Source organism: Monodelphis domestica, chromosome 4 (genome assembly GCF_027887165.1).
Source record: "Monodelphis domestica isolate mMonDom1 chromosome 4, mMonDom1.pri, whole genome shotgun sequence".
Classification (NCBI taxonomy): Eukaryota; Metazoa; Chordata; class Mammalia; order Didelphimorphia; family Didelphidae; genus Monodelphis; species Monodelphis domestica.
In genome coordinates, this window is record NC_077230.1 from 208,900,277 (window position 1) to 208,915,148 (window position 14,872).

At 34.2% G+C, this 14,872-nt stretch overlaps 1 protein-coding gene across 1 annotated transcript in view; it reads right to left on the reverse strand.

The window, feature by feature from the left end:
* The window catches only part of STAT4 (signal transducer and activator of transcription 4), a 127,369-nt gene that overhangs the window by 50,898 nt on the left and 61,599 nt on the right, over positions 1-14,872 (reverse strand). Inside the window, exons 4-6 of the mRNA XM_003341288.3 lie at positions 9,563-9,655; positions 3,914-3,992; positions 1,910-1,995 (exon numbers count right to left, since the gene is read on the reverse strand). Coding sequence (XP_003341336.1) covers positions 1,910-1,995; positions 3,914-3,992; positions 9,563-9,655 — 258 coding nt within the window. The remainder of the gene's footprint in view (positions 1-1,909; positions 1,996-3,913; positions 3,993-9,562; positions 9,656-14,872) is intronic.

Here is a 14,872-nt window from a genome sequence, read left to right on the forward strand (position 1 = left end):
ATTAATTAACTCTCCACAGATTGTGAAGATTAAATTGTAACTCCTGCCTATTTTTTAGATTTAATCACCAAAAGTGTAAATACCTTACTTACAGTAGTGGAGAGATCTGCCCATTTTTAAATTTAATTACCAAAGGTGTAAACACCCCATTTTACACATTAAGTGGGAGGTCTGTGACCCACGTGTGAAATAATGGGTGATGAATCCAAATCAACTGACTGCCTCTGGGCAGTCCTAAATGCAAAAGTGTCAACTATGATAGGTAGTCGTAAAAATTAGGGGAAGCGATGCAAAAGAAAATGCCTTTAAAAAGGAGTGATAACTGCCTGAGTGCAGTTTGACTAGGAACTCTCACTTGGAGTGGAACCTCCTGTGAGATAGAGTTCTACTGGGAGTTAGACTTGGAGTGGAGCCTGATAAAGAATCTGCTGACTCGACTGACACATGGTGAGTGAAAAGCTGACTCTTAAGTGCTGTTTTGTTTTATTTTCTGAAGAGACCAGCCTCAGGAAAGAACTATCCTCTTCAGAAACTTCCCCAGTTCCTTGGCTTTGCCAAGGCCAGCTGAAACTAACTATGCCTGCTTGGAGTGGTGGGTGGGTAAATTACTTAGTGCTTAGGCTAGATATCTTACTCTATCCTCACTCTGATTTCCTTCTTCCTTCTTCTCTATATTTTGTAAATAAATTGTAAAATAAATCTCTTTGGAATTAATTAAATTCCTGGTGACCACTCTTAAATAATCAAGTCCAATCCTAAAAATAACCCCTTTCCCCTCTTTCATTCTACTTCTTTCTACTTCTTAACTCTGTATCAATTTATATATTTTCTGCTTCTTTGGCCTTTATATTTACTCTATTATAGTAGAAGAATGTTCTGTCACATTCATATGCCATAATTTGTTCTGTCTATTCCCAGCTGATTGGGACCTTTCTGCCTTTGACTGCCTGAGGTTAGATATCCGATGCCAGTGGTATGCCAAAGTAGTTTTGGGACATGGTAGATAGACAGAATACTAGATTAAGGCTCAAAAAGTCAGGATTACATCCCACTTCAGACACTTACTAGCTATGTGATCTTTGGTAAGTTACTAAAACGCCCTACGTCTGTCAAGTCTATCCCCTCTGTAAAATGGCCACAATAATATAACTACTCCACAGGGTTATTGTGAGGATCAGATGAAATAATCCATTTGAAGTGTAAAGCTTAAAAGTGTCACAGAAATGTTAGTAATTATTCTTCAAATATATTTATTCATGAGAATGCTGTTTTTTATCACCTTGGAAATGCCACATTTTAAGCAACTTGAGGACAGAGGTAGTCTCATTTTTGCATTTATATTCCCAACACCTAGCACAGTATCTGGCACATAGTAGGCACATAGTCAATAAATGTTTATTCATTGACCATTTATTGTTCCCCAAAGAAAGCTTCAATCCTTGTTCCTGGACCTTGAGGGTAAGTCAAATTATTTCAACCAGCAATCACTGAATGGTATGAAAGGAATTATTCAATAATAGTACTTTCATTGGTAATGAAACACTGTAAGTAAATTTAAGCAACATCAAATATTCATTTTATTTCCCCATGAGATATTTATTGTAAAATAAAATATAGCAACTAAAACAGATAAGAACTGAAGTCTTAGTTACATATATTAGAAGTTGTTAAAAATCTTGAAAATATACAGAGCTACAGGACATCTAGTCCATTAGTTAAATGAACTTCGAAGTTACTAACCTTGAAAATTAACCGAAACTTATAAAAACAATGGCAAGCAGTGAACACCTTATCCACAAATAAGCAGGTTTGTCTGGAACATGGACTCTAGGTCACCCATTTTTTAAAGTGGGGTTGAAGCTTAGGAAGTAAACAACAACACAGTTTCTGCAAAATCTTCTTTACCCACCTTTCTTTTGAAGTCTAATGTATTGAGCATGTCTTGCAATGTCATAACTTCCTGCTTCACAAGAACACTGTTTTTATCACCTTGGTCTGCAATAGGAAACAACAACAACAACAACAACAAAGAAACAGAATCCTCCCCATGGTGAAGTTTCTCTATGGAATATTAAAGTTTGTCTAAATTTGTCATACTTGCTTGTGGAACCCAATAAAAGCTGTGGTCCAAGAGCAAAAGTCAGAAGCCGTGTAGGCTTATGGCCTGAAGTGTTCTTTTCTAGAGAGATAAGAATATGTAGAAAGAAACCAGAAGGGGAAGATAAAAAAAAGCGGTATACATGAAGAGATATATTTTGTACCTACTTACTGTCCACTTAATATTTGAGGAAGGTGAGAAGAAGAAAGGAAAGAAGAAACAGATGGAAAAAGGGGGATGTGAAATGGAAGAGGAAAGAATACATTAGGATCTGAATAGAGGGAGGAAAGAAAAGGAAGGAAGGAAGGAGGGAGGGAAGGAAAGAAGGAGGGAAGGAAGGAACAAAGGAAGGAAGGAAGGAAGGAAAGAAGGAAAAAGGAAAGAATTATATAGGAAAGAGAGGATGGAAATAGGTAAGAGGCAGGGAAGGAGAGAATGATGAAAAGAAGAATTAGAGGAAATCCCTCCTGAGGCAGCCCCATTCCACTTCTGGCAACTGTTAATAAGTTTTCCCTTACAAACTTCCTAATTCTTCAACAAAATATCTCACTTGAGCCTCACAACAACCCTAGAAGGTAAAAAATCCAGGATTCATCTATTTCCTTTCTTTCTGGGAATTCAAATGTACATAGAGATGCAGTTTTTCTATTCTTAAAAATGATAAACTCCAGTAATCCTCCAGTAACCTATTTTAATGTCCAACAATTTATGGATCCAGAATGTTTTTTCCCTATAACTGAAAGAAAATCTAGCATGTCTAGCATTTTATCATCTAGAAAGTTCCACAAGCCAGCATCTCTACTCTTCCAGCAATGAAGTGTCATTCACTTTATAACCATCACATTACCTCTTGAAGTATAGGACACATAGTGATTCATAAGTAATTATTGATTTGACATGATTGAGTGCACTAAAATTCCTGAAATGCCTTGGCTTAAAAAGGTTAAATTAAGTTTTTACTTAGTGTATTTTATTATATCAATCATAAAAAATCAATACTATCAAATGATATTTATCAACACATATTAAAACCCTCAAGTGTTTTGTCCTCTCTTGTAGGCTGTGAACATTTCAAAAAGCTTACCTTTACAGGAGATGAGGGACAGAGGGCTTCAACTAAAGTACATGCAGTTGACACTTGCAGGGTTACCATAGCAACCCAAGGATGCTACCAATGCCTAAATTTGCTCACAAGCTCCCTCAAGTGGTTGAATTTAGTTGAAGGGACAGTGTTATTGTTGAAAGAGAGGAGTCAATCTTGACTCTACCAAAGTTTTATGAACTTGGGTTTCCACTAACGTCCTAATATGATTCCTCTTCATGAGCATGAAGTGACTTAGGTTCCTAATAGCTATGTCAACTAATCACAAGCTCTCCAATTCCTACTAAGTGGAAAAGGCGTTATACATAGGTTCAAACCCAAACCAGAAATGTTATATATATATAGAATCAGAGAACTGATCCAGCTAAAATCTGAGTTTTATTCTCACATTTGCCAAATAGTTATGATTTTTTTCTTGGGGCTACAACCAACTTACAAAGACTGCTTACTAAAGTATAAGAGGATTGTATTTTTCACTGGTAGAAGTAGTCACAATGACAAGACTATAGATTCTATAAGCATTATTTCACCATCACAAATGTTTCTTTGGCCTCTTGGCTACTTCCAAGTATTTTTCTTCTGCCTCTAATTCTAACATACTAAAAAAAGTAAATAGGATGGTATGTTGTAGACCTGTAATACTGGTGATATATAAGAAACTCTGGGATTACTTACTATGTTATTTTATAGAATTATTTAAAAAATAAACTTACCTATGGTTTGTATTGTTTTATATCTGTAGTCAAATTCATCTTGCAAATCTTCTAAATACTTGGCATCTTGTTCTGTCATCTTAAAAAGAATTTAGTCTAGTATTGTAGTGGAGTGATTTCAAGAAATAACATTTTAAGTACCTTTCAGGCAATTTGGTTCCATTCAATTGAAATATTTATTAACATGTACTATGTACAAGGCAATATACTGGGTGCTGGGGGTTCAAACAAAAAAAAGTCTCATCTTCAAAAAGAACCCTTTTCTCATCTTCCCTAATGTTATCATCTTCACTGTGTTGATTTTTCCCAAATATATTCTGTTTATAGCTTGTTTGTATATATTTGTTTCTGTGATGTCTCCTCCATTGGACCATAAGCTCTGAGAGCAAAGTCTGTCTTTTCCTTTCTTTGTATCCCCAGAGCTTAGCATAGTGCCTGGCACATAGAAGGTACTTAATAAAGGCTAACTGATAGGGAAATAGATCCTGCCCTCAAGAAGTTCACTTTTTATGATATATGTTATTATGTGTAACTTCTATTAAGACACACTTGATCATAGTTTACATCTAATACATTTATTAGCTGTGTGATGATGGGCAAATTGCTTCTATTCTCTGAGCCTCAGAAAAAGTCTTTTAAAATTATATTCAGGGAAAGTTATGTGGCTCAGTGGATTGACAGCCAGGTCTAGAAATGAGAGGTCTTAGATTAAAATCTGATCTCAGACAGTTCATATCTGTGTGACCCTGGGCAAGTCACTTAACTCCCATTGCCTAGCCCTTAGTGCTCTTATGCCTTGGAACCAATATACAGTATTAATTCTAAGATGAAAGGTAAGGGTTTAAAAAGACACTAAGTATTAAGTTTTAGATTGGTTGGATGGGGAATTCACAAGTTCCCATACCAACAAAATCAGAGATTTTTGACAATTGACTTGGCCAGGAGAACCTTGTAATACAGGATGCCCTAGAATGATGCCATCCCTTCTCACAATAATCCCAGCCTGAATCACTTCCATTTCTTAAGATTTCTCTTTCTGGTCTCATTGAATGTAAATTTTCATGATTTAATTCTCCTCTAAATATTATTTCCAAGGCTACCTTTTCTACCTATAAGTCCGCATTCATTTCCTGTTCTGCAGTTTCTCTAATAACAATTCTCTAACTTTGTAGTTACAGTCCTCACTTGTTTAACCCTCCATTCCAATTTGTTGTTGTTGTTATGTCTTTTCAGGCATGTCTGACTTTTTGTGACTCCATTTGAAATTTTTTAGGCAAAGAAACTGGAATAGTTTGCCATTTCCTTCTCCAACTCATTTTACAAATGAGGAAACTAAGGCAAACAGGGTTAAGTGACTTGTCCAGGGTTACACAGCTAGTATCTGAGGTCAGAATGGAACTCAGGTCTTACTGACTCCAAGTCCAGCATTCTACATACACTGTTTTAAGAGGCAGTGTGCTAAAGTGGAAAGTATGTGAACCTAGAGTCAGAAGAGACATCAGTTAGAATCCTTCCTCTTATACTTCTAAGTTGTGTGACAAAGGACAACTAATTAAGCCTAAACTTCAATTTCCTCATCCGTAAAATGGGGATAAAATAGTATTTTCCTCACAAAGTTGTTGCAAGAATCAAACAATATTATGCTTCTAAAATGCTACATATATAAGCTCTTATCTCACCTTAATTGATATTTTCCTTTTCCATCTTTTCAAGCCAAATTAATAGATTCAAACCTTTGCAACTTTTCTGTCTGAGCCTTGTCCCTCAACTATTACTCAAAGCCTGGTTATACTTTCCTTCCCACATTGGCCAGATTGCTTTCTTTTCAAGGTTCAATTTATTAGAGCCCACCTCATCCTAGGAGTTTCCAAACTAAGTTACTATCTTTTTGTTTCTGATTCACAAAGAAATCTTCTTACTTAGCTAATACTTTCTCCCCTTTAACATCTACACTCTTCTCCCCCTCTCAAGAATAATCAACCCCATGAACCCCCTGACTACTTTGCTTTTTGCTTTGTTTCCACAGTATCTGATAAAAGTGCCTTGTTGATAGCAAGCACAGAATTAAACATTGTGGATATGACTTTGTTTAAGGAGATGTTATGAACAGGAAGTGACTAAGGCTGGAGCTACCTTCTTTTCAGTTAATAAATTGGTGTATGTCTGTTTGTGGGAAGCTGTTTTACTTTCAGAAACTGAAAAAAGAAAGTAATTATTAACAATTCTGCACTTTACTATATGTCTGCTAACACATATGTCATTTTTTCTGAATATAAATTTCTACAAGGCAGGGTAAGTATCTTTTGAATTTAGATTCCCTACAATCATATTACATGGGATATTCCTTTGATTTAGAATTTTAAAGATATATAACCTTTTAAATTCTATTTTATAAAATTTCTCATTTGTCCTTTTCATTTTAGAGGAGATGTTTATAATTTTTAGAGCTTCAAAGGCAACTTGTTATCATAAAGCCTATGATTCTTGTCATTATTGTATAAGTTTGGGATTTTATAACATTTTTACAGATCTTTTATAGACTATTTTCTTCTAGGGATCAATGGTGGGTATCTGGCATCAGGTGAAAAGTGATATCTGACTTATATGGTTACATGGACCAACCTTCTAGGTTGGCCCAGCCATGAAAAACTAAATCAAAAAGTATACAGCACATAATACCATGTTATTTAATTTAATTGCCATCTCTATGATAATTCTCAAATCTACCTATCCTGCCCCAGTTTCTCTGCTAACTTCCAATCTCACATCTCAACAGACATCTCAAACTAGATATCCAGAAGACATCTTAAACTCAACATATCTAAAACAGAAATCGTTATATTTCCTCCTATGTCATCCCCCCACCTCCTTCTCCATACTATACTTACTGTAGAAGGTAACATCATTCTCCTGGTCATGCAACTTAGGTGTCATTTTCAACTCCTCACTCTCTCTCACCCCACCATATCCAATATGCTGACAAGATCTCTCAGTTTCACCTTTGCAAAGTCTATGCAACATTAACTATTCTTTTCTCTGTTACAATCACCCCTCTGGTGCAGGTCCTCACCACCTCAAGCCTAGATTGCCAACTAGAGGGTCTGCCTGGCCCATAAATCTTCACACTCCAGTTCATCTACTACTCAGATGCCAAATTGATTTTCCTAAAGCTCAGATTTGGCCATGCCACTCCCAAATTCAATAAACTCCAGTGGCTCCCTATCACCTCCAGGATCAAATGCAAAATCTACTTGGCTCCCTCCTACCTTTCCAGTCTTCTTAATGCCTTACTCCCTGCCACATAATCTTCCATTCAATATCAATGAACTCCTTATTGCTCCACAAACAAGATATTCCATTTTTCAGCTCTAGGCATCCTCTCAGACTTCCTCCATGCCTAGACTGCTGTTCCTCCATATCTCTATCCACTGACTTCCTTTAAGTCCCTCCTGAAATCCCATCTGCTACATAGAGGTAGCTGTTCCCAACCTAATTCTAGTACCTTCTTTCTCTTAATTATTTTCTACTTATCTTCTTTATAGCATATTTGTATATATTTGTTTGTTGACTCCTCCATTAAATTATGAGCTTCTTGAAGTCAGGGACTTTTTGTGTTTTTCTAAAAACAAAAGTATTAATTTAGATACTGATTGCAAAATAGCTAATAATTTTGTTTCAATATATTAAATGCATTTTATTGTATCTTAATTGTTTGAAAATTGAGATATTCACACTATATAAGTATAATTTCCTTTACTGTGCTTGCCTTCCCTCACTAAACTTCAACTATTTTTAATTACTGCCTAATTTAATTCTAGATTTTATTATCAAAGCTAACTAGATAAAGTCAAAGTATTCTGGGACTTAAATACAGCTTTGATACCTCAGGGTTTCCACCTTTACAGATGGCTTTCCCCTCCTTCTAATTATCTGCTTACAATTTATCAGAGGGAAGGCATTCAGTTGTTTTATTTCCATTTCTCCATCAGGACCCTGGGTACTTCTATCTAATTAATCAACTCCTCTCTCTCCTTTTCCAAATAGTAGAAATCACTCTGTCCCCTTGGATCTCTTTTCTAAATTTTTTTTTTTGTGCTTCATATGAATTGTGACCAGATGATTCTGCATTCACACAAAAGCACACCCACAATCACTAACTGACATTCTTCTGATTTGGAAAATATTTTTTATCCAACTGACTTTTCTTCTCTTTCCTGGCCTTTGGAGCTTATGCATATATAAAAGTTCACTGGCATTAAATTACTTAAAATAATTTTAAACTTGTCTCCAAACTACTTTTTGAAATCTCTATTCCTTTGTTCCCTATCACCTGCTACCCATAACCTCTATTTTAAAATTATTTTAAAATAGAGCAGACAAATTTCTAGACATCATTATCTAAGTATTTCCTAATGGGACCCAAACAAAAAGCTATATGAAGAAAATGTATGCAGACATGAAAAATAACATGGATAGTAATTAAAAGGACCTCTAATATTATGGTAAATAATTGAAAAACTAAAGGTGAGATTATACAATCTTATCAAAGCTTTCTTTAGAATCTTGGGAATCTGTGATGTGCTTCATTTGAAAACCTGACATAGGCTATAAGAAGGTTCTGGCACTGGTACGTAGTTAGATGGAAATCAGAGAAGCACCAATTTTATGTAACTTTTTAGACTGCTAAAAATGATCAAATTTATAAAGGATGCATGTCCCAGCCTTGCAATCGATAAATATGATTAAATATTCTTTCTATAGCAGGTGAATCTACTCTTTACTTTTATATTAGTGGAGGCAGACAAACTAGAACTTGTTCCTTTAAAACTTGTACCCCACTGGGGCCTGAATGTTTGACTCATTTTTTCAATTGTTTTTGCAGAAAATCAAAGAAATCCAGAGCTATAACTTAATTTAACATTTTTTTCCTACAGGCTATAGTTTGTCCTGGACAGAACTGTGCATAATATAGGCTTAAATATTTTCTACAATTCATAGAGAGGTGTATATGGCTATGATTATGAATGAATGAACTAGGAAATCTTTCACCTGAGTTAAATGTAATGGTAGCATATGACAATCCGAAGATGGCTATAATTGTCCCAGGAAAAACTAGCCTGTGCCCCTAAAGGATTTCATTAAGGAACTAGGCAGGGATTCCTTAACAAAGAAGCTCTAGGAGTGGAACCATGCTAAGCAATCCAGTTTGCAAAGGGATAGCAATCTTAGAATTACTTCAGAGAGGAAGCACCCTCACCATTAGATGATAAACTCCTTGAAATCAGGGACTCTTTCACTTTTTTTTTCTATTCTCAGTATTTAACACAGTGCCTGGCATTAGTGGGTGCTTAATAAAAGTTTATTGATTGATTGATTGGTGGGCTCTACCCTAATTATGGCACTACAACCATAGGAACTTTGTAATCTATAAAGAGCAAATAACATACTGCTTTGAATAGGAAATCTAAGATAGTCTTCTCTGCCTTAAAAATGTCTTTGGTATCGGTCAATACACTTATGTAGTAAAGGGAGCTGCATGTTTCCACTAAATTGTCATAAAATTTTTATTCAGTGCACATCTGGCTGTACCAAGAGAAATACATAACAGACAACATTCAGTCTTCCATATAAGGAAACGGTAGTACTTACCTGTACACTATTTTTAATGGCAGCCACTTTGTGTTCCACATTTCTTTGCCTTTCAGAAACCACAGAGCTTTGCAAAGACTTTTCCAGGGGTCCCTGGAAGAACAGAGTAGATACACAGTTTCAATAGATTTGTTATAGCACTTTGGTAATAATTATATTGGATATTTCTATGGCTTGTTGAAGTTTGTTTACATAAATTATCTTTTTGGAGCCTAATGACAGTCTGTAAAATAGTTGTTTCAGGTATACTTGTTCTTGTTTTACAGATAAGGAAACCAAGACTTGGAAAAATTGAGTGACTTGCCCAGCATCCTTTAGCTAGAATCAGAGATAGGATTTGAAATCGGTTCTTCTTCCCTCCACGTTCAACCTTCTATCCACCAGAATAATACTGGATATGCTGAGTAACAAATTTATTAAGGTTGAAATGAAAAAAAAGTTTGCCAGTATAGGACATGTAGGCCACATTTCATTTTCTCTTCCTTGAACTCTTAAGATTCCCTGGTTGTTGATGATATATAGAAGTGTTGATGATTTATATGGATTTATTTTATATCCTGGTACTTTGCTAAAATTATTGATTGTTTCAACTAACTTTTTCGTTGAATCTCTAGGATTTTCTATATATATCATCATATTTTCTGTGAAAAGAGATAGTTTTTTTATCTCTTCATCCATTCTGATTCATTCAATTTCTTTTTCTTCTGTTATTGGTATTACTATCATTTCTAATACAACATTAAATAATATTGATCATAATGGGATTATTTCCCTCCTGATCTTATAGGGAAGGCTTTTAACTTATCATTATTATATCTGATGGTTTTAATTATATGCTTTTTATTATTTTAAGGAAAAATCCATTTATACTTATGCATTCAATTGTTTTTCAAAGGAGTGAGTGCTTTATTTTATTGAAGACTTTTCTACATCTATTGATACAATAATATGATTTTTGCTACTCTTCTGCTGATGTAACCAATGCTGTTAATAGTTTTTCTTATATCAAACCATCCAGACCTACCTGATATCAATCCTATTTGGTGATAATATTTAGTCTTTGGAATATATTGTTCTAGTCACCTTGTTAATATTTTATTTAGGATTTTTGCATCTTTACTTATTAATGAAATTGTTTTTTGCTCTTCCTGGTTTAAGTATCAGTACCATATTTGTTTCATAAAAATAGTTTAGCAAGACTTCTTTACCAATTGTTCTAAATAACTTAGTAATATTAGAATCAAATGATCTTTAAATGTTTGGTAAAATTCACTTGTAAATTCTTCAGTTTCTGATGCTTTTTTCTTTGGAAGTTCATTATGGCCTGTTCAATTTATTTTTCTAAAATAGTTTTTTTTTAAATTTAGATATTCTAGCTCTTCATCTGTTAGTCTAGGTAATTTATAGTTTTATAATCATTCATCCATTTCACTTAAATTGTTCAATTTGTTGGCATATAATTGGACAAAATGACTCCTAATAATAACTTTGATTTCATCTTCATTAGTTGTAAATGAATTCTTTTCATTTTTGATGTTAGTGCTTTGGTTTTCTTCTCTCCTTTAAAAAAATCATATTAGACAATAGTTAAACCATTCATTGTTTCTATGACTTGTTCGATAACCCTCTCATTCTTTAAGATTAAGTTATATCGTCTCCAACTAGTTTTTGTTCTGTGTACCCATGGGCTTATATTAAAGATAATTTTATTGCAATATGATTTGAAAAGGATACATATAGTATTTCTACTTTTCTACATTTAACTATAAAGTTTTTGTGTTCTAATATATGGTTACCTTATATATTACCAACAATATTTTGCAAGAAGAGTTAATAAGAGATAACCCATTTAAACTAACCATAGAAAGAATAAAATACCTAGGAATATTAAATGTTCACGGATGGGCAAAGCCAATATAATTAAAATGAAAATCCAACCTAATCGAATCTACTTATTCAATATCATTCTGATTAAATTACCAAAAAGTTATTTTAATAAACTAAAAAAATAACAAAATTAATTTAGAAAAACAAAAGTTCAAGAATATCAAGGGAATTAATGAATAATTATAAAGGAAGTTCCAGATTTTGAACTCTATTATAAAGAAATAATTGTCAAAATTATTTGTTCTTGGCTAAGAAATAGAAAACTAGATAAGTGGAACAGAATACATATGCAATAAATAATTGTAAAAGATTACAGTAACAATAGTTTGACAAAAATAAAGATCAAAGTTTTTGGAATAAAAAAACAGACTAACTAGATATAGAACAATAACTTACACCATTTACCAAGTTAAGATCATTATGGATACATGACCTAGGTATAAAAGGATATCATAAGCAAATGAGAAATAGGTAACATATTACCTATCAGATTTATGGATAGGAGAAGATTTTATGGATAAATTAGAGATAGGAGGCATTGTCAAATATCAAATAGATAATATTGAATGTATTAAATTGAAAAGTTTTCATATAAATCAAATTATTGTAGTCAAAATTAGAAGGAAAGCAATAAGCTGGGAAATTTTTTATAAAGTTTCTCAGATAGAGATCTCATATCTTAAATATATAGAGAACTTTGCCAACTATATGAGAATAGCAGACATCTTCCAGTTGATAAATGGTCAAAAGATATGAACATACAGTTTTTGGATGAAGAAATGAAATATATATATATAACTATATATATATATAACTATATGAAAAATGCCCTAAGTCATTACTAATTAGAGAAATGCAAATTGAAACAACTACGAAATTTTATCTCATACCCATCAGATTGGCTAAAATGACAAAAGGGCAAAATGAGAAATGTTGGTGAGGACGTAGAAAAATGGGGTTACTAATACCTGTTGGTGGAACTGTGAACTGATCCAGTCATTTTAGAGAAAAATTTGGAACTATACTGAAAGAGTTGTAAAGTTGTGTATACTTTTTGACTCAACAAACCACTATTAGGTTTATTTCCCAAGGTGATCAAGGAAAATAGAAAAGAAGCTATATATTCTAAAATATTTATAACAGCTTGTTTGTGGTGGCAAAGAGCTGGAAAGTTAAGGTATGTTCACCAGTTGGGAAATGGCTGAACAAGTTTCAGCATATGATTGTGATGGAATACTACTGTGATGTAAGAAATGATGAACAGTTAATTTTGGAAAAATGTGGTGAGACATATGAAATTATAAAGAGTGAAATAAGCAGAACCAAGAGAACATTATATACTGCAACAGAAATGTCATTTGAAGAATGAGTTGTGTATGCCCACTTCCAAAGAAAGAACTAATAAATAGAAATAAGATCTAGTTCCATATAGATATATCTTTTTGTCAAATGATCCCTTCTCTAATGGGGGAAAGGGAGGGAGTGAGGGAGTTAACTGGGTTCTTAAATATAAACTAAATAAAAATTTAAAAAGATTCTCTGGTTATGCCATCCTTATGGTACTAACCACATCCTGCTTTGCTTTTATCTAGTTGACTATGCCTTTACTCCCCTACTTCCTGCAGGTAGGAATGACAACTTTCTATTCCTTTAATATCTGATAGGGTATAATATCAAGTATTTCAAAGTGTTTGTCTAATGAATGAAGGAACAAATATTAAAGAGATTATAATACCCGAGACTAGCCAGCATGAATTTACTCAATCAGTTCTTCTCCATGAACCAATGTAAGAATTACCCAACTTCCTTTTTTTGTGCTGAAATATCACTGAAATAAATATATTGCTAACACTAAGGAACTTCTTACTGTCCACTATTTCTCATACCAAGAAGCAGTGATGAGAATCAACAGTGGAAGAGGCAGATGATTTTAGGATAAATTTAAGGGGCTAGAGCCTTAAGAAGATGAACAAATTTGTGTATGAAATAGTATATAATTATTCTATTTTATCTTCCTTTGTTAATGATAGTGTATTTTAATGAATAATTTTGGTATTGGTTGTGTCGGCTCCTTGATGGTCAAAAAATACAGAATTTACATTGAGTGGTAGAACTGAATTACCCCAAAGAGCTCATAGACTAACTGGAAAAAATAGCAAAGGTTTCTGGTGCCAGAGCTCTTAGGAGACTTCAAAAGCACACAAGTAAAATAAATATTTATTAAATATTTGCCACATATTTCACATGAAAGTAAGTGTTGTGAGAAATTCAGAAGAAATAATGTCTCAAGGATTTTACAGTTTAGTTGAAGAGACCAGGATAACATAGATGAAACAACATTGGCTTGAACCAGACAAAATATGACTGCATGGTATATTGGTAGAGGTGTTTTGTGCCATAGAAATTTAGAGGAGAGGGAATTAATGGAGTCTAGAAGAGTCACATGGGGGAGGTTGAGTTGAGTATTGAAGGAAAAATGGAGGATATTCTCAACCATGAGGACAACATGGGCAAAGACATGAGGGTTAGTATAATGAAAGATCCTAGGACCAAAGTTCCCTTCCTCCTTTTCCCTGTTAGCCTCCCCTTCTGCACCTGCTGAAACTCCAGAACAAAGCAGTTGTTCCACTCATAGGGCACTGTTACTTCCCATGCGCTGACCTGACACATCCATGATGGATTCATGTTCTGGACCTATATTGTCTGTACCATGTTAGGAACTATACAACCTTGGGAACCAGCAACTTTCCACCCCCAGAGGTTGAAGTTCCACATACCTTTAGGGCCATCCAATCATCGGGACACAAGTACCCTAACTTTGCCCAGATCACTACCCTATAAAAGATGCCCCCTCTTCTCCACCCCAGGGGAGACCCCTAGCCTTCCACAGACTGCAGGCTCCCCCCTTGCTCTCTCCCTCCCACCTCCACTGCCTCTGCCAATGGCCTCCCATCCCTGTGCCCCCTCCTTTCCTCCAATAAAGCCTTGCAAATTACTCAATCTCTCTGTCTCATTAGTGTCAGGTCGGACCCCTGTCAGCCAGGTCTCAAACTGAAAATGAATTTGCTATTTCTTTCTTCAGAGCACCATCTGCATCAAGTTCAAGCCTTTGTCACCTTTTGCCTGAACTGTCTCAATGATGTTGTCTAATTCAAAATCTGGTACTGTTAGATGACCTTCCTTTATATTTTAAACTAATCTACCTATTCAATGCCATTCCAATTAAATTACCAAAAAGTTATCTTAATGAACTAGAAAAAATAATAAATCTAATTTGGAAAAACAAAAAATCAAGAATATCAAAGGAATTAATGATTCAGGCTGTATTTGGGTGTGTGTGCTATGAACTTCATGAGGCTCATGATTGCATGTTTGACACTTCTGCTATATACCAAATCTTCCCTCATATTGTACTTATGAAGT